The sequence below is a fragment of the Carcharhinus amblyrhynchos genome, chromosome 4 (genome assembly GCF_965287045.1).
Source record: "Carcharhinus amblyrhynchos chromosome 4, sCarAmb.v2.hapA, whole genome shotgun sequence".
Taxonomy (NCBI): domain Eukaryota; kingdom Metazoa; phylum Chordata; class Chondrichthyes; order Carcharhiniformes; family Carcharhinidae; genus Carcharhinus; species Carcharhinus amblyrhynchos.
Window position 1 is genome coordinate 60346364 of NC_137327.1, and position 20801 is coordinate 60367164.

The 20801-nt window shown below is 41.5% G+C and overlaps 1 protein-coding gene across 3 annotated transcripts in view; it reads left to right on the plus strand.

Annotated features, from left to right (window-relative positions):
• cog4 (component of oligomeric golgi complex 4) overlaps positions 1-20801 on the plus strand; it is a 67516-nt gene that overhangs the window by 4913 nt on the left and 41802 nt on the right. For all 3 annotated transcript variants that reach the window (XM_080187241.1, XM_080187240.1, XM_080187242.1), the window contains exons 3-9: positions 3367-3481; positions 6810-6984; positions 9114-9307; positions 11257-11362; positions 13002-13159; positions 15164-15222; positions 19255-19388. In XM_080187241.1, coding sequence (XP_080043367.1) covers positions 3367-3481; positions 6810-6984; positions 9114-9307; positions 11257-11362; positions 13002-13159; positions 15164-15222; positions 19255-19388 — 941 coding nt within the window. The remainder of the gene's footprint in view (positions 1-3366; positions 3482-6809; positions 6985-9113; positions 9308-11256; positions 11363-13001; positions 13160-15163; positions 15223-19254; positions 19389-20801) is intronic.

Genomic DNA, 20801 nt, shown 5'->3' on the forward strand with positions numbered 1-20801 from the left:
AGGAAATAAATAGTGATATTTTGAGGAGTGCATATATTACAGAGAAAGAGGTGCTGGAAGTCTTAAAGCTTGTCAAGGTAGATAAATCCCCGGGACCTGATGAAATGTATCCCAGGACATTGTAGGAGGCTAGGGAGGAAATTGCAGATGCCCTAACAGAGATATTTGAATCATCAGTAGTCACGGGTGAGGTGCCTGAAGATTGGAGAGTGGCAAATATTGTGCCTTTGTTGATAAAGGGCTGCAGGGAAAAGCCTGGGAACTACAGGCTAGTGAACCTCACATCTGTGGTGAGTAAGTTGTCAGAAGGTATTTTTAGAGACAGGATCTACAGACATTTAGAGATGCAAGGACTGATTAGAGACAGTCAGCATGGCTTTGTGAGTGAAAAGTCACATCTCACAAATTTTTTGAAGGGGTAACCAAGAAGGTAGATGAGTGCAGTGCAGTTGATGTTTTCTGCAAGGACTTTAGCAGGGCCTTTGACATGGTAGGTTGTTGCATAAGGTTAAATCTCATGGGATCCAGGGTGAGGTATCTAAATGGATACAAAATCGGCTTCTTGACAGAACCCAGAGGGTGGTTGTAGAGGGTTGTTTTCTAAACTGGTGCCTGTGACCAGCAGTGTGCCTCAGGGATCAGTGCTGGGTCCACTGTTATTTATATTAATGATTTGGATGAGAATATAGGAGACATGGTTAATAAGTTTGCAGATGTCACTAAGATTGGTGGCACAGTGGATAGTGTAGAAACTTATCTCCGGTTGCAACAGGATCTTGATCAGTTGGGCCAGTGGGCTGACAAATAGCAAATGGAGTTTAATTTAGATAAATGCAAGGTGATTTTGGTAGATTGAACCAGGGACAGGACTTACTCAGTTAATGGTAGGGTGTTGGGGAGAGTTACAGAACAGAGAGATCTAGGGGTACATGTTCATAATTTCTTGAAAGTGGAGTCACAGGTGGACAGAGTGGTGAAGAAGGCATTCAGCATGCTTGGTTTCTTTGGTCAGAACGTTGAATACAGAAATTGGAACATGTTGAAGTTGTCCAAGACATTGGTGAGGCCACACTTGGAGTATTGTGTGCAGCTCTGGTCACCCTAGTATAGAAAGGATATTATTAAACTAGAAAGAGTGCAGAAAAGATTTATTAGGATGCTCCTGGGACTTAATGGCTTGAGTTATAAGGAGATGCTGGATAGTCTGGGACTTTTGTCCCTAGAGTGTAGAAGGTTGAGGGCTGATCTTATCGAAGTCTATAAAATTATTTCGGGCATAGATCAGCTAGATAGTCAGTATCTTTTCCCAAAGTGGGGGAGTCTAAAATTAGAGGGCATAGGTTTAAGGTGAGGGGGAGAAATACAGAAGTGTCCAGGGGGCAATTTTTTCACACAGCGGATGGTGAGTGTTTAGAACAAGCTGCCATAGGGAGTAGTAGAGGCGGGTACAATTTTGTCTTTTAAAAAGCATTTAGACAGTTACATGGGTAAGATGGGTATAGAGGGATATGGGCCAAGTGTGGGCAATTGGGATTAGCTTAGGGGTTTAAAACAAAAGCGGCGTGGACAAGTTGGGTCGAAGGGCCTGTTTCCATGCTGTAAACCTCTATGACTCTGCCTTAAAAATATTCAAAGACTTTGCTTCCACTGCCTTTTGAGGAAGAGTTCCAGAGACTCTCTACCCCCTGAAAGCAAACTATTCTCCTCATCTCTATCTTAAATGAGCGACCTCATGTTTTTAAAATGTGACCCCAGTTCTAGATTCTCCCACATTCTCCCAGGAAACATTCTCTCAGAAAACATTCTCCCAGCCTCCAGCCTATCAAGTCCATTTGGGATTTTACATTTTTCAATAAGATTGCCTCTCATTTTTCTAAACTCCAGTGGATATCAATCCAACCTGATCAATAGCTCTTCATAAGATAACTGCGTTGCCCAACCCTAGGAATCAGTCAAGTGAACCTTCTGTAAATTGCTTCTATTGCAATTATGTCCTTTCTTAAATAAGGAGACCAAAACAGTACACAGTATTCTTGATGTGGCTTCACCAATGCTCTGTACAATTGTCACAAAACATCCTTTTGTATTTCATTGCAAATTGTTTCTAAACAGCATGCTTTGCAGATTTGACCTTTGGCCCATTTAAAGTGCTCGGAACAACCCACTGAATATGAGCCAGTAATCTTTAATGATGTGCATGGTTATTGCTCACATGGCGGGTGTATATCAATGCAGAGTTGTTAGGCTGAATGGCCTGTTTCTATGTTGCAGGTTCTTTGTTAGTATATGTCATTGTTTTCTGAGGAAGTTATGGTAAGTTAAGTCGTAGTTAGACCTCAGCTGCAGTATTGTGTTCAATTTTGGATGCCAGACTTTACATTGGTATTCTTGCAATTGTTATGATGAGTGCAAGATGAAAAGCTTTGACAAAATGGGGGGGGGGGGGGTGCATGGGGCACAAAGGGTGGAATGACCTCCAACTATGCAGCATGATTCTATAACATTCAAAGTTCATCCTTTCAAATTGTCTCTACCACCAGTATAAGCATCTTGGCGAAGTACAGTTTAAAATGGCCTCTCCAGACACACTCCAAGATGACAAGCTTATATTTGCACACTGAATCCTAGTGAAAATGTTGCAAATGGAGAAATCTATAGAGCACAATACAGTGACATTCAGGAAGTTTCAACCATCAATATTTGCTGATTTGAGGCACTAAACAGTGTTGGTGCATGTATGTGAGGAACTGGTGGAATTTCAGTTTGTTGCTCTGGAGGACAGACAGCTTGATGTTGACACTGAATTTCTGAAATGCAATGTATTTAATTCCCTGATGATGCTATCTCTTTACTTTCATCTTAAAATTAGTACAGTAATCTAATAACAAAGTAAACATAATTCTAATTGTTTTATACAAAAACAGAAAATGCTGGAAAATCTCAGTAGGTCTGACAGCATCTGTGGAGAATCGACCCAGTGTTTCAAGTCAGGATGACCCTTCGTCAGAGCTCTGCTGAGGTTTCCAGCACTTTTTATTTTTCAGAGCATCCACAGTATTTTGCTTTTATCTAATGTATGTTTTAAGATGTTTGACTATGGCATTAAAAAGCAGAGAAACTTGCTGTTCCACAAGTGTTCCTCAATCTATTACATAAATAGTCTGTTTATTAGTTTTTGTTAGTTGTTTGAAGGGAATACAACTGAAATATTAACCTGTCTTTTTTCTTTGCTGATGCTGTCTGACCTGCTGTGTATTCCCAGAATTTCCTGTATATAATGTATAGTCCAATGTTGGCCATTCTGTATACAGTTCATGGTACATGCATTCTTCCTTTATCATGGTCCTCTCTTGCTTTCTTCCCCAGTCCGAATTTGCAGCTGATTGAGGGGGATGCCAAACAGCTCGCTGGAATGATCACATTTACATGCAATCTAGCTGAAAATGTCAGCAGCAAGGTTCGGCAGCTCGACCTGGCCAAGGTATAACAATTGCTTTCTAGTCGAAGTGCAACTATTGTGTGAAGTACAGCAGTTATTTTCATAGATGGTAAAGGGTCAGTGTTAATTGTTGGAAAGTTTTTCTTTTTGTTGTCTGGTGGCTCCAGTTTTTGAAATAATCAGCTCCATTTCAATCCTGCCTTATGGAACAGTAGTTGCAGTAGGTGTTCTGCTCCCTGTAGTATGTATGAGTCGACTTATTCCAGTTTTCTCTGTGTGTTAAGTGTGTTAAGGTGTTAACACACATTAAGATATGGGCATCATGTTCATTGGGTATTCCTGGGACCTTGGCCAATTTCCAAGGTTAATCATAGAATCCTACAGTGCAGAAGGAGGCCATTCGGCCCATTGAGTCTGCACTGACTGCAATTCCATCAAGGCTCTATCCCCATAACCCCATGCATGTACCCAGGCTAGTCCCCCTGACACTAAGGGGCAATTTAGCATGGCCAATCATCCTAACCTGCACACATTTGGTCTGTGGGAAAAACCAGAGCACCCAGAGGAAACCTACACAGACACTGGGAGAACGTGCAAACTCCACACAGACAGTGATCCCAGCCAGGAATTGAACCTGAATAGTGCTTCAACAAAATATTCACAATCATGGATGTCACAGGCTTTAATTTTAGCTAAAGATCTAAACTCTGGGAATGGGCTGGAGTACTCATTATCCACAGTTGAACTGTAACTATTTACAGAAGTATAGTGGAAGAAATATATTGACATTTGATAAAATGACATTTTAATTCATTATGGATGATTGTTTGGATTGTTTCAAAATATTTATAAAGTGTTTATTGTTCTTTACCCAGAGACTGGGTAGAATGTGAAACTTGCACACATGGAGTGATTTTGGTGAATAGTGTAAATTAATTTAAGGAGAAGCTGGATAATTACAATAAAGATAAAGCAATAGAAGGATATGCTGTTGGGGTGAGATGAGGTAGGAAGAGGCTTGTGTGGACAATGAACATTGGCATGAACCATTGGGCAAATTCTGTATTGTAAATTCTATGTAATATTGCACTCTCAACATCTTCCTATGTCTTATTGCTGTGTATTATTCAACCTGAAATCAATCTTTCTGTTACCAAACAGAAAAAATGCTGGAAATACTCAGCAAGTTTGGAAATCCTACTGGTGGGAGAAACAAGGTTAATGTTTCAGGTTGATGACCTTTAGCAGATCTGGCAAAAGTTAGAGATGTAACACAAGCACAGTGGCAGATAACGGGGTGGGAGATCGGTGATGGCGTGGAGGATGAAAATGATTCCATGATAAAAGCTATCATAGTGTAAGACAAGGGGGTGGCAAAAGGACAAGTAAAAAAATAATAAATACTAATTACAAAGGCATTACTTGTGATGTACTCAACAGACTGGCTTTTGTGAGCAGTTCGACCAATTATCCTTATTAATAGGAACAAAGCATTAGGAGTAGGAATAGGCCATTCACCACCGTTGAGCCTGTTCTGCCATTCAGTAGGAGCTCTGCTGTTTCAGGCAAAATGTTCAAGAGCCTTGATGTTACAATTTGGAGAGGCTGTCACTATGTGTGATTTCTGAGTTATTACAAAAACTGCATCATGGTTATTTTGTCTTTTGGTTTGTTAAGCTACTGCACAAAAGGCTATTTAATAAGATAAGAGCCCATTGTGTTTGGGACAGTATTTTAGCGCAGAGAGACGATTAGTAACTGATAAAAGACAGATAGTTGGGATAAGAGGGACATTTTCAAGAGTAACCTGTGGAGTGCCATAGGGATCAGTGCTGGGCCACAATTATTGACAATATATGTGAATAACTTGGATGTGGAAAATGACTGTAGAGCTGACAAGTTTGCGGATGACACAAAGTCCATAGAGGGATACAGACAGGTTAAATGAGTGGGCAAAAACTTGGCAGATGGAATATAATGTAGAAAGCTATAATGCTTTGCACTTTGATAGAAAGAATAAGGGAGCTGAATATTATTTAAATGGTGAAAGGCTGCAGAAAGCTGCAGCTCAGAGGGATTTGGGGTCCTCATGCATAAACCACAAGAAACTAGAATGCAAGTTCAGCTTTATTCTGCTCCTCTGTCTTACATTTTTATTGTTGAACTTGTATTAACGCCAACATACTAAGAACTGTGGATGATACCATTTTGCTGAACACAGATAATTATTACAGGATTTATTGATGATGTAGGATCATGAAGCTTTTTAAATATGCTGTGTGTGTGATTGAATCAGTCAGTTTCTGTTTTAATACACAGGTTTAAAAACCTTTATTGGCATTCTGTAAGTTGACTTTGGTGGAACCAGAAACCACAGACCTAGTCTGCAAGACCTTAATCTTCCAATGCTTCAGTAAGGGTTTCAAAAGGAGCAACATACATAGACCTTGCAAGAATAGGTAGATAATTAGCCATATTCCACAGGGTATCTCTAAGAAAGAGAGAAAGAAATGCATACTGTCCCTCATGGAACATGTTTCTTTCCGTTAGTGAAAGACTGTTAGTTATATACCTTCAGGAGTACCACTTCACATCAAATAGGGGCCAGGTGAGAAAGGAGGTCCCAAGTCTGCCAAATCCAGGAAGGGAATTGAACTTGTGCTGTTGGCATTAGTCTAAATCTTACATTAGCCATTCAGTCAATTAGATGTTTGTACCCCCAACCCCACCACACGAATTGTTGTAGGTAAGTTTAAAAATAATTTTCTACTGGAAAACCCACCAAAGCTCACACCAAGAATTAATTCAGCGTTAATTTAACATTTTGGGAATTAAATCTAATGATTTTATAAAATATGACAATCATGTTCTGACACAAATACTTTGATGTATTACTTTCCACCCTGAGGACATTGAATCTTCCTAAAGCAGCATTCCAGAGGCATGGACAGTTTTCCAAAGCCCATTTGTATTCTCTGTGAATGCTGTCAGACAGTTAGCCATGAAGTAACATCAATACCAACCTCTTCTGACACCCAAATATATGTACTGTCTGTTAATGGAATGCCATTGAGTGGAAAAGTTGGCTTGTTTCCTTCAGTGCTTCTACTTGTGGAGAGGGTTGAGGTAAATTGTGTCATCTCAGTTGCATCAACCTTCAGCCCAGTAAGATCCACATATTGGGATTCCACAGGGAGCCTTTCTGATCTATGTTGCGCAGTGCAACATAAGCCTGTGAAGTGAGCTTTTCTGTTTATCTTTTGGATCAGGGACTGTGTTTGATTCAGCGATGATGAGCGCTGGAGGAGAAAGAGAGGGAGAGTAAAAGCAGACCCAGTGTGGTAATCATGGTGTTAACTGTGTCTTGCAGAACCGGATTTACCAGGCCATTCAACGAGCAGATGACATCTTGGACCTGAAATTCTGCACTGATGGCGTCCAGACAGCTCTGCGCAATGAGGACTATGAGCAGGCGGCAGCACACATCCATCGTTACCTGTCGCTTGACAAATCTGTAATTGAACTCAGCAGACAGGGCAAGGAAGGTGAGGACCTAAAAATCCTGGGTTCGTTTAAGCCTCCAGAGCTGAATCTGCAATGGGTTAGAGCTTTCACCTCTGGTTAGAATCTTGCTCAAGCTGATCCCCACCTGCCCCCATCCATTTTTAATATATGAAATGGATTTGTGCAGCACCAATCTTGCTCTTAATGTTGGAAGCACAGTTATGTAGCTACTAGGCAACTGAAGATAAGGAACTCTCTAGCCTGAAGGGAACGAGATTATGGAAGTGGAATTTTGTCCAATACAATGCAGATAAGTAATGAGGACTTAACAGCTTTTATGCTGCAGGTCCCTAAAGTCTTGTAGAAGCAACACAAACCTCTTACACTTGATAAATTCAAGAAGGCAAACACAGTCCTTAAACAGCAGTGAATATCCATGAAGAGAACTGAGCTCTGTGAACTCATTTCAGTTTTTTTTGCCAAGTGTGCAACTGTATTTGTGAGATGACAAGACATTTATTTATGAAACAAGAAAGTCAAGAAGGCTTGTGATTGTGCTGTGGGTTAATTATTATTACAAACTAACAGTACTGTGCTATTGTCACCAAACATTGAGTTCAGTTTAGGAACATTAGCAGAGAGAAAAGCTTGGAAGCAGCTTACTAACCATGTCATCATGATTTGAAAGGTAATGAGTCGATGACATGTTTCTACTGTATCTGCTTGAGCTATAGTATAATTACAAATTTCACCCAAAAGCCTGGGTTCATAGAAGTCCTACAGTACAGAAAGAGGCCATTCGGCCCAATGAGTCTGCACCGACCACAATCCTACCCAACCCCCTACCCCCATATCCATACATATTTTACCCACTAATCCTCTTACCTATGCATCTACAGTCAATTTAGCATGGCCAATCAACCTAACCTGCACATCTTTGTACTGTGGGAGGAAACTGGAGCACCCGGAGGAAACCCACACAGACACGATGAGAATGTGCAAACTCCATACAGACAGTGACCCAAGCCGGGAATCGAACCCAGGTCCCTGGAGCTGTGAAGCAGCAGTGCTAACCACTGTGCTACAATGCCGCCATAACCGCTAACCACTGTGCTACCATGCTGGTTGTGGCTGGAGAAAGTATTTTGATTGCAATTGGTTACTTTGATGGAAGTGGATTAAGATTATCATGCAAAGATTTGTATAACAGAAAAACATACTGAAGTATGTTATATAACAGAAAACATACTGAAGTAATTGTGATTTCTTTTCCTTCAATATATTGGTATCAGTATGTTAAGTAAGCCAGTGACAATACTGTTAATGCTGTCATGCCTGAAGTCAGATATTTGTGCACTGACCAAGGAGCAAATCTGACACTGTGGTCTGTTTTGCAAGGTGTTGTGTTTAATCACTAGGTTATCTCTGTGAATGGGTTCCGAAATATCAGGAAATTTTGTTCCATCCCTGCCAGCTCTTAAATGTTCATTTTGAGCACGGTAACTCAAGAATGGCAGCCTAATAAGTATTAAACACTAGAACTACTGTCCACACATGGCATAGAACCATAAAATCTCTATAATGAAGAAAGAAGCCATTCGATCCATCAAGTTTGCACCGACTCTCTGAAAGAGCATCTTACCCAGGCCAACTCCCCCATGGTAACCCCAAGCATTTACCATGGCTATTCCACCTAACCTGCACATCTTGGACACTAAGGTGGGATTTTATGGCTGCGCTCACCACAAAGCTGGAAAATCCCGCCAGAGGTCAACCCACCTGCCTGCTACATGGGTGGGCGGGACAAGAAAATTCCCTGCTAAGGGGCAATTTAACATGGCCAATCCCACCTAACCTGCAGTTCTGTCGGAGGAAACCCATGCAGACGTGGGGAGAGTGTGCAGGCTCCTAACAGATAGTCACCCAGGACTGGATTTGAACCCAGAATTGAACCCTGGTAATGTGAAGCAGCAATGCTAATCATTGTGCCATCTTCCTGCCCTAGCATATCGAGATCATCTTTCTGATGACTATGGAAGATTCATTGCCATCCTTCAGTTAAATTTGAGCACCACAGCTAGGAAGCATTTTTGTTTAAACGGGTCTGCTGAATAAATGTGAAATAGACATCATGGGCACTTCAACTAATTGTAGTTAAATGCCCCAACAGCCAATATTATTGATGCAAACCTAAACCTGCTGCAAGAGGCAGAACAACGGCTAAGAGTAATTGTGGCTGAAAAGTTTGATGTAGCCATCACAGAAGGTGACCTGCCTCAGGTGGAGCGCTTCTTCAAGATTTTTCCATTACTTGGATTACATGAGGAAGGCCTAAGCAAGTTCTCTGAGTACCTCTGTAAGCAGGTAAGGAGACCAGGAAGGCAGAAGGTTTGTTTATGTTCAATTTATGGTACTGGTATTGGTTTTCTTTTTCAGTTGAGCATGTACATTCAGTGCCTGAAGCTTCAGACCTGCCATTCTATATTTGGTATGTTGCTATGCTACGTCCTCTTTCCTTTGTCTTCCCTGTGCTGAAATTGAGATTCATCACATTGTCTCCCAGTCCAACACACTTGTGCTAAAAGGGAAAACTATGGAACTTCTATAAATAAATAAAAGCAAATTACTGCAGATGCTGGAATTTGAAACCAATAGAGAAAATGCTGGAAAATCTCAGCAGATCTGGCAGCATCTGTAAGGAGAGAAAAGAACTGATGTTTCAAGTCCAGATAACCTTTGACAACGTCAGTTAATTACGGAACTTTTTTGATCTGCCTTCCCACAATCAACTGGGTGAAATTGATCTATGCAATGGTAATGTCATCGGACTAGTTAGTAATCCAGAGACCCAGGCTAATGCTATGGGGACGTGGGTTCAAATTTCACCATGACAGCTGATGGAATTTAAATTCAATTAATGAATTTGGAATTAAAACACTAGTTTCAGTAATGAAACTATCATTGATTGCCATGAATACCCACCTGGTTCACAAATGCCCTCTAGGGAAGGAAATCTGCTATACTTAGCTGGTTTGACCTATAGTAGATTCCACACCCACAACAATGTGGTTGACTCTTAACTACTCTCTGAAATGGCCTAGCAAACCACTCAGGGCAGTTAGGGATGGGTAACAAATTGCTGGCTAAGACTAAAGAGAAAGCTCACTTTCAAAAAACCTATAGCAAAACACCAGCCCACTTATTCTGCATGCCCAATTATTTTTTAATGTTCATGTTAATGGGAAAGAGAATTAGGCGTAGTATAAATTGGGATGCTGAATTATTTTGCATTCCTGCTCCAGGTCAATTTCACTAGCAGCCCACGTCAGGTTGATCCAGTAGTTAGGCTTTGAAAATTGTAAGTTCAAATTGTGCAATCGATAATCAATAGGCAGATGTTAAAGATTGCTTGGCATCATTTGAAACAGGCCAGTGAGTATTCCTGGTGCCCTGGACATCACTTCTTCCTCAATCAGTAGTAACGTAAAATACAGATGTCAACTAGTAATTTTATTCTTTGCAGTAATGGTATGACAATTACCGATTTAACAAAATTTATTTGTTGGATAAAGTGCTGTGAAGCAATTGAGCCTGAGCCATTATTTAAGCTCCCATGAGAGATACATTTGCTTTTTCTCCAGGAACTTAAATTCTAAAGAGAAAATAATAGATTGAGACCAATTAATTTAAATTATTTTTCTGATTAGAAATTGGTATCAAAGATCTTTGGGTGAAAAAAATTGTTGACCGAATCTCACTTGAGAGATTCAAGCTCAAAATGCTTGTGCAGTATTCAGGGATGTTACGATGTCAGAGGTGCTATATTATGGATGAAATGTTTAATATAGGCCCCATCTGCACTTTCAGGGAGGTATCAGAGGCAATATTCAAAGAGTATGGAATTCTCCCCAATGTTGCTGGCAAAATTTGCCTCCCAACCAGTGTCACCAGAAACACAGATTGAACTGTAGGTGTTTTGCTATGTGTTTGCTGCAAGTGAGCTTTTAGCTCTTAGCCAGCATTTGTTACCCATTCCTAATTGTCCTGACTGGTTTGCTAGGCCATTTCAGAGAATAGTTAAGAGTCAACCACTTTGTTGTGGGCCTGGAGACTGTCATAGGCCAGACCAGTTAAGGACAGCAGATTTCCTTCCCTAATCAGGTCAGCCATGATCTTGAATGGTGGTGCAAGTTCAAGTGGCCAAATGAGCCTAATTTATGTATTTGTATATAACTTGGAGGTGTATCCTTTGGATGTAAATGTGCTTTTGTTGAATTGTTGTTGCCAACCTGATCTGTTTTCTATTATTGAAGATTGCAAACAAAGCTGAAGAAAACCTTCAACTTGCACTGAGCACTGAGATGAGCGACCGCAGAGCAGCTGTGACATTTGCTGACACCCTAACACTGCTCTTTGAAGGTGAGATTTTCTCACTGAGTCTAATTAAATAATCAAATCAACAGGCTGGGCAGAAGGCATTAGAACAATGGCCTGCCATTTCCTCATTCTAAGTTTGAATTCAACCTATTCTATGGCGTGAAAGTCACCCCTCCTACTGCTCCACTGGCCTCATGAGATATCTTTTGTAGAATTAGCGTGCTTAAGATGGAAGATTTAAAAAAATCATTTGGGTCATGGACTCTAATAGCAAGGTCAAGATTTAATGCTTATCCCTAGTATCCCTAGTTGCCCTAGTTGAGGGTGGTGGTGGGCTGCCTTCTGGTAATGGGTAATGAGTGTCCTGCTGAGCAATTCACAAAGTAGTTTTAAGAGTCGGCTGCATTGCTGTGGGTTTTGAGTCACGTTTGTGCCTCGCCAGGTAAGGACGGTAGGTTTCCTTCTACTCTGATTTTAATGACACTTCAGACTGTTAGTGCTCCTGCTGTGAGATGGTGCACTCCACACTGGTGTTGTGACCATTCTCAGCTTTAATTTTCTGAGACAGTTTGCTGTTCCTGTTATTCTTTTATGCCTTTTCTTGCTAGTGTAGAGTAACAAATTAGACAGTAACATTACACATTTCTAGTTGAAAGTTGGTCATCAATAAAATTGATGTATTCAGCTGAGTCTTCTCTTCTGCTGACCGTGAGAGCTCCACACTTTACAGCCCAGATTTTTTTCAGTTGTTCCTGGGATGTGGATGTTTCTGACAAGGCCTATGTTTATTGCTTGCTCCTAATTGCCTTTGAGAAGGTGATGGTGAGCCACCTTCTTAAACCACTGCAGGTCAATACATACCCAGTGCCATGAGAGAGGGAGTTCCAGTACTTTGACCCAGTGAAGGAACAATGATTTAGTTCCAAGTTAGGATAGTGTATGACTTGGACGGCAACTTGCAGGTAGTTATGTTCCTTTGTGTCTACTGTCTTTGTCCTTCCAGGTGCTACAGGTCACAAGTTGAGACGATACTGTTGAGTCTTGCAGACTGCTGTGGTGCATCTGATAGATGGTACTTATTGCAGCTATGGTGTGCAATTGTTGGAGAGAATGAATGTTGAAGGTGGTGGATGGGGTGCCAATCAAGCAGGCAGCTTTGTCCTGAATGGCATTAAGATTGTTGAGTATTGTTGGAGCTGCACCCATCCAGAGAAATGGAGAGCATTCCATCACCTTCCAGACTTGTACCTTGTAGATGGTGGACAGGTGAGTCAGGAGTAGTTGCAGTATTCATATGGCTGGTCAAGTCAGTTTCAGATCATTTGGAAATCCCCAAGATATTTATGGTGGGGGCCTCAGTGATAGTAATGCTGATGAACATCAAGGGGTGATAGATTCTTTTTGGAGGTGGTCATTGCCTGGCATTTGTGTGGCATATTTACTTGTCTGAGTTTCTACGATATTGGACCACTAACAGCCTATTCACCTCTGAGCACGGAAATGATAGCATCACTCAGAGAGGTTGCATTAGGCTGGTATGGGAATTGAACAGTGTCACACAGATGCATTACCTCTCTGAGTTTGAGGCCGAGGCACATGGTTGATGTGGAGTAAAAGCGATTCAGAACATGAAAGGTGATTTTAAACATACAGAGCTTGTATTGTTTGTTCTGTCCCACAGGGATCGCTCGAATAGTGGAGACTCACCAGCCCATTGTTGAAACGTACTATGGGCCTGGGCGATTGTATACACTTATTAAATACTTACAGGTGGAATGTGATCAACAAGCTGAAAAAGTAGTGGATAAGTTCATTCAGCAGAGGGATTATCAGAGAAAGGTAAGCCTGGGCTCCTTTATCTCTGTATGAATGCATCTGTGCTTTGTGTTGTTTTATAGGACACTCTCTCTGCCTGCTGTCCTATTAGATACAACAGGAAAGGAGTCCAAACAGCCCATCTTACTTCTTTGAACGAGATATGCAATTAGTTTCATGCCATTGTCATTTCCACAAAACCGTACTAATGATTTCCCTTCTAATATTTACCCAAACCCTATCAAAAGTTATTGAATCAGTTTCAACTACCCTTTCAGACAGTGCATTTCAAATCGTGAAAACTTGCTGCAGAGAAGTAAATCTTCATCACCTCACCTTTGTGAATCCAAACCAGATCAATTGTGACAGTGTAACATTGCTGGCCAAAATCAAGCCACAGCAGTTGTGGGGGAACAGAAAGTCAGTGAACAGCACTTGTTAGGGATGAGTGCAGATCTAACTCTTGGGATTAGATTTCAAGAAATGTGCAAACTGCACTGTGTGTAAATGATGTCTAGGCATGAGGGTGCTTTCTTTGTTTGAACTGACTATGCCTCTCTTGCTTAAAGTGTAATTTTCCTTGTCAGATCCCAAATTCTCCAACTTGATTTTGTGGCTGAAGAAAAATTATCCCCGTTACTTGAATAATGTTGTCCATAACAAGCCAAGGATCTATTTTGATGTAAATAATATGAAAAATTTTACTGCTATAAACAACAGAGGCACACTTTCTGATAGGATAACTCAATTTTTTCAGTGTATTTCAATTAATTGACCATAACCTAAAACATCAAGGCATGAGAGAGTAATAGCCATTTCCCCTTCCTCAGTTTTTCCCCTGTCTTTTCCTGAATATGATTTCACAGGTACTGTTAACATTGAAAAACCTTGCTCAAAGGGATCACTGTTCATATGGGATTTGATTTATAATTGATACATGATCACTCCTGCTGAGAATTGTTCATGTTGTGGTGAGGAATTGGCATGACTATCATGGCAGGCTAGATTCACACACCCATCAGTATAAATGCTGGGCTGGTTGTGGGCTTAAGAACTCAAATGATAGAGACATTTTTTCTCCCCTCATCTCCTTTAGCTCAAGGGTACTGGACTATTTTTAGTTCCCCACCAAGCGCAACTAACTTGGTGCAGGCTAGAGATCCACCTCTAACCTTCTGGTTAGTATCTCATCACATACTACATTGTGCCATCAAGGGAGGGGATCCATTATATCCCATCTGTCATTAATGTGCTGCTGGGTTATCACGGCTTGTGGGATAGAAATCTTAACTTGTGGTTCCTTATTATCTATCTGCATGTGCCTTCTATAAATAGGTTACTCCATCTTTCTCTTGGCAGTCCAGTGCTGCATTCTTTTAGCTAGGTGTGCTATATATATTTTCTTTTATGTCCAATGCTGAAGATGACAGTTTTCTGGGATACAGTCCCAAGGACAACTGTCCTCTGGTATCTTGCCTGTATGGCCAAATGCTCAAATCTGAATAATAGTGAGCTACTTGACTTTAAGAACCAATGCCTCTTTCAGTTTTATCCTCATTACGCAGTAATCTGGTTTCTCTTCTGGCTGCTCCAATTCAGGGCTGGTTGCAAGATCTGCTCAAGAATGGTTTAATACAGTGTGATGTGGGTGCAACTTATATTACGTCTCACTTCCCTTAAGTAATACCCTATGCCATGGGCTATTCTTTACCCAAGAAGACAGGCAGGGACATGCTATAAAATGTCTGCTGGAAGGTTTGTGTGTGTGACCTGACCTATTTTTATTTTTATTGTTTTCTATCCCATGGCAAGCCAATTAACCTCTAGTTGGCAATGGTTGGGCAGCCCTTTCTGTGAGATTGTGAGCATAAGCCTGCATCTAATACCTCATCGGTCATCACTGTGGTGAATCAATAGCTTGGTGCTAATTCTGCTTCCAAAGTTATTATTTGCAATTGGATCCTTAACATAAGTGCTTGTGTTACAAGCAAATCAAACATTGAGTTCATTCATTTTGTGACTTTGCAGTTCCAACGAGTGCAGAACAGCATGATGAGAAGCTTAACGATGGATAAGATAGAGCCCAGGTATGAATGTACTCTATAAATTATTGTGCATCTTGTTTGTTGTTATTTTTTCTTTATTTTGTCAGTTAACTTAAAGTTTATTATTAATCTCACAAGTAGACTTACATTAACAATGCAATGAAGTTACTGTGAAAATCTCCTAATCGCCACACTCCTGTGCCTGCTCGGGTATACTGCGGGAGAATTTAGCGTGGCCAATGCACCCATCCTTTTTGACTGTGAGGGGAAACCAGAGTACCCGAAGGAAACCCATGCAAACACGGGAAGAATATGCAAACTCTGCGCAGTGACTCAAGCCTGGAATCGAACTTGGGTCCCTGGCGCTGAGGCAGCAGCGGTAACCACTGTGCTGCGTCACTCCTGGCTCTGTCATTATGATTCCTGGGGCACTGATGAAATCCATTACCTTATTCGTCATTGATGAATCCAAGCAGCAAATGCTGACAGTGTGTTCGGCAATTGAAGGCACTGAAGGAGACCATTCAGCCCAACATGTCTGTACCAGCTCTTTGTTAGGCATTCAATGAATACCATTCCTCTGCTCTTTCCTCATAGATCAATAAGAAAATTCCCGCTGTTATTTTTCCAATTCTGTTATTATCGTTAAATTTGCTTACACCTTTCATAGTGCATTCCACATCATAGCAGATCACTTTGGAAAAATGTTTCCTCAACACCGATGGTTATTTTACTAAACACCTTAAATCTATGCCTGCTGGTTACTGACCCTTCTGCCACTGGAAATGATTTCTCCTTATTTATGCTATCAAATCCTTCATGGGTTCAAAACACCTCTTAACCTTCTCTGCTCTAAGGAGAGCAACTCTGGCTACTCTGGTCTCTCCACATAAAGTTCACATGAAGTCTCTGATCTCTGGTAACATTCTAATAAAACTTCACTGCATCTGGCAGATAGGTCCTTCGGGACCTGGCTATTCTGGACATAAATGGTGTTATCAAGCACACTTAGTGATGGACATTGAAGACCCCCACCCAGAGTACATTGCTACCCTCAAGGTTTCTCCAGGTGATATTCAATATGGAGGAGTACTGATTAATCAACTGAGGGAGGGTGGTAGGTGGTAAACAGTAGATTTCCTTGCCCATGGTTCACCTCATTCCAGGAGACTTCGTGGTGTCTGAAGGCATTATTTAGGTCTCACAGGGCAATTCCCTCCTGACTGCATACTTCTGTTCCACCAGCACTGCTGGGCTGTCCTGCCTGTGGGACAGGACGTACCCAGAGATGGTGATGGTGCTATTGCTTCAGACAACAGCCTGAATTAGTCATACTGATAGAATCACACCTCACAGCCAATGTCTGAGACACCTACACTTCCTCCTAATGTCTCAGCATTATGTTCTCATTATTTAACCAATTTGATTCAGTCCATGTGATTTCAGTAAATGGCTGAAGGCACTGGATATGAGCAAATGTTATGGGCCCTGACTATATCAAGCAATAACACTGAAGAAACTAGCTGCACTCCTAGTGAACTTATTCCAGTACAGCTACAGCACTGGTATCTACTCAGCAACGTGGAAAATTACCCAGAAATGTTCTATCCATATTATGCAGGACAAATCCAATCTGGCAAATTGCTGCTACGCAAGTCTCCTTTTGATCAGCAGCAAAGTGATGGAAAGTGTTGTCAACAGCGCAATCAAAAGATACTCATGCAGCGATAACCTGCTCTGTGATGCTCAGTTTGGGTTCTGCCAGGGCCACTTGGTTCCTGACCTCATTACAGTCTAGGTTCAAACATGGGCAAGAGAGCTGAATTCAAGAAGGAAGGTGTGAGTGATTGCCCTTGGCATCATGGCAGCCAATGACTGAGTAAGGCATCAATGAGCCTTAGCAAAACTAGAGTCAATAAGATTAAGGGGGGAAAACTTTGCACTAGTTGGAGTCATACCTGGCACAAAGAAAGATGGTGGTTGTGATTGGAGGCCAATCGTTTCAATTCCACGACATCACCACAGGCTTTCCTCAGGGTAGTGATCTGGGCCCAACCATCTTCAGCTGCTTAATTAGGTTCCTTCCTTGCATCATAAGGTCAGAAGTGGGGATGTTTGCTGACCGTTGCACAATTTCAGCATCATTCCTGAGTCCTTGGATACTGAAGCAGTTTGTATCCATATGCCAGCGTGTGATAGAATACTCTCCTCTTGGCCAGATGAGTACAGCTCCAATGACATTCAAGAAGCTGAATACCACCCAGGACAAAGCAGCCTGCTCAATTGGCATTCTGCCCATCAACGTAATCAACGTAAACATTCATTCCTTCCGTCATTGGTAGCAGGAATGGATGGTAGCAGGGCATACCATCTATGAGATGCACTGCAGAGGCTCACCAAGGCTCAACACCTTCCAAACCCATGACCTTTGCAGATCTCACCACCTGCAAGATCCTTTCCAGGCCACAACCATCCTGACCTTCGTTGTTGGAAGGTCAAAATCCTGGAATTCCCTTCCTGAAAGCACTATGGGTGTACGTTCAGCAGCAGTGCAAGGAGATGGCTCACCATATTTTGGTGAGATGCATTCTGAGCTGTTGCAGTCCATGTTGTGCAGGTATACCCACTGTGCTGGTAGGGAGCAATTTGAGATTTTGACCCATTTCCAGTGAATGAATGGTGATGTAGTTCCAAGTCAGGATGATGTATGGTGTGGAACATGCAGTTGGTGCTGTTCCCATGTGTCTGTTGCACTGTATACTTCCTACAGTTAAATAACTGGTTACCACCACTGTCTGCTTTCTGCCCTTTGGCTAATTTTGTATTCATACCCTCATGCCCCTTTAATCCCATGGATTTAAATCATGTGTGGTACTTTGATGATTGCTTTTTGAAAATCAACATGCACAACACCAACTGCACTTCTCAACCATGGTTTCCCACCTACGGTTGATGACAGGGCCCTCAACAGCGTGCGATCCACCTCCTGTGCCACTCCCTCCTCTCCCTCCTAGAACAAGGATAGAATTGTTCTCGCATTTCACCCCACCAGCCTCTGCATTCAGATACCAGCTGCACTTAAGCCTCATTACGTTCTCCATTACCTCATCAAAAAACTCTCTGAAGTTAGTGAACCTGATCAGTTGTTACTTTTCAGAATTCCAGTAAATGCGGTCCCTGATTATTGGTTCTGAAAGTTTCTTCACCATGGCCATTAGGCTGACTGGTCTGTTGTTGGGTTTATCCACTTAAATGAACAGGGGTGTAATTTTTAGAATTCTCTAGTCCTCTGATACTATATCCAAGGATAATGGATGATTGTGGCCAGAGCCTTTGCAATTTCCAGATTACATCCCTTAGTAAGCTGGGATGCATTCCATCTGGACCAGGTGGCTTTGCCTCATTCTTTACAACTGCATTGGTAGTTTTCTCCTCCATGCATACATGTATTCATTGACTCTTTCTCCGTTTCTGTGTCACTGGATAACGATCAGAAATTGATACAAGGTTGCTCTTTCCTTTATCTCACTCTCCCTTTGCCAACAGCATCCCTTGACCCATTCTCAAGCACTCCTCTTCTTCCACCCCTCTGTCCAACCAGATTTTCTGGATGGTGATCAGCAATTGAACAGTGGCTGATTTTTGCTCTTTCTAGCCCAAGAGCACTTTAATACTTCTTTTTGTTATTCGTTCATGGGACGTAGTGTTGCTGGCTGGGCCAGCATTTATTGCCCATCCATGAGGACATTTAGAATCAGTCACATTGGTGTCTATCTGAAGTTACATGTAGGTCAGATCAGGTAAAGACAACAGATTTCCTTCCCTAAAGGACATTAGTGAACCGGATGAGTTTTTACGACAATCAACAATGGTTTCATGATCACCCTTAGTCTTCTAATTCCAGAGGAGAAAGGGAGAGCTTAAGTAAGATGCTCTTTTGGTGAGTTGGTGCAGACTTTAAGGGCCAAATGGCCTCTTTCTGCTTTGCAGGGATTCGATGGAGTCATTTTGCATGGGCTAGGATATGGTTGATAATTATAATTTATAATTTTAAGAATTATTTTTGATTTTCAGAGAATTGGACGCTATTTTAGCGGAGGTTACATTGATGAATGCTCGCGCGGAGCTGTACTTACGTTTCATCAAGAGAAGGATCACTGCTGATTTTGAAGTTTGTGATGCGGTAGCCTTTGAAGAAGTGAAGCAAGGTACAAATATCTTGCTACTAATGGTATACTTTCCATGCAACTTCAGAACTGTTTGTCTTTAATTAAAATAGTTACATGGGGTGTTTTTTGATATTTTATCCTCTTGGTCCAGTCTCCCCTGCCTGAACATCTTTGGTGCCAGGAGGACAGGTGAGTGGGTGAGTTGATCACAACTTCACAGCCACTAGCATGTAAACAGAGAGAGGAAATTGAACTAATCTCCCACCACTGCATGATGCTGTGCCATGTTTTCTCCCTTTCCATAAGATCAGAAGACATGGGAGCAGAAGTAGGCTATTCGGCCCATTGAGTCTGCTCCATACCATTCAGTGAGATCATGATTGATGTGATAATCCTCAACTCCACTTTTCCACTTTATCCCCATAACCCTTGATTCCCTTAAACATCTGTCTATCTCAGCCTTGAATTTGCTTAATGATCCAGCCTCCACAGCCCTCTGTGGTAAAGAATTCCACAGACTTGCTACTTTCTGGGAGAAGAAATTCTTCCTCATCTCTGTGTTAAATGGGTGACCTCTTACTCCGAGATTATGCTGTCTGTTCTAGAGTCTCCCACAAAGGGTAATAACCTTTCAGCATCTGTCATCTCAAGTCCCCTGTGAGTCCTATACCTCTCATTCTTTTAAGCTAAAAAATGAGTACAGGCTCAAGCTACTCAACCTCTCCTCATAAGAAAATCCCTCCATAGCTGGGACCAGTCGAGTGAACTTTGTCTGGATTGTATCCATTGTCAATATATTTTTCCTAGATATGGGGAGAGAAACATTTTGCTGTATTCCAGGTGTGGTCTAACTAGTGTCTTGTACAGTTTTCACAAGACTTCCCTATTTTTGTACTCCATTATTTGAAATAAAGGCCAACGTTACATGTGCCTTCCCAATTACCTGCAGAACTTGCATCCTAGCTTTCTGATTTATACATATGTTCCTCCAAATCCCTCTGAGCTGCAGCTTTCTGCAGTCTGTCTCCTTTTAAATAATATTCAGCTCCTATACTCTTCCTACCAAAGTGCATAACTTCACACTTTCCTACTTATGTTTAAACCTGCTAAGTTTTTGCCAACACACTTAACCTGACCAAATACTTCTGTACACTCTTTGTGTCATCCTCACCACTTCCCTTCCCAGCTATCTTTGTGTCATCCTTGGTAAACTTGGCAATAGTACACTCACTTCCTCATCCAAGTTATTAATATGCATTGTAAATAATTGTGGCCCCAACACTGATCCCTGTGGCACTTCACTCTTTATAGGTTGCCATCCTGAAAATACTTTTCTTATCGCAACTCCCTGCCTTCTATTAGTTAGCCAATCCTCTATCTATACTAATATGCTACCCTCTAATACCATGGACTGTTAACTTGTTAAGGAGCATTTTCTGCAGTACTTTATTG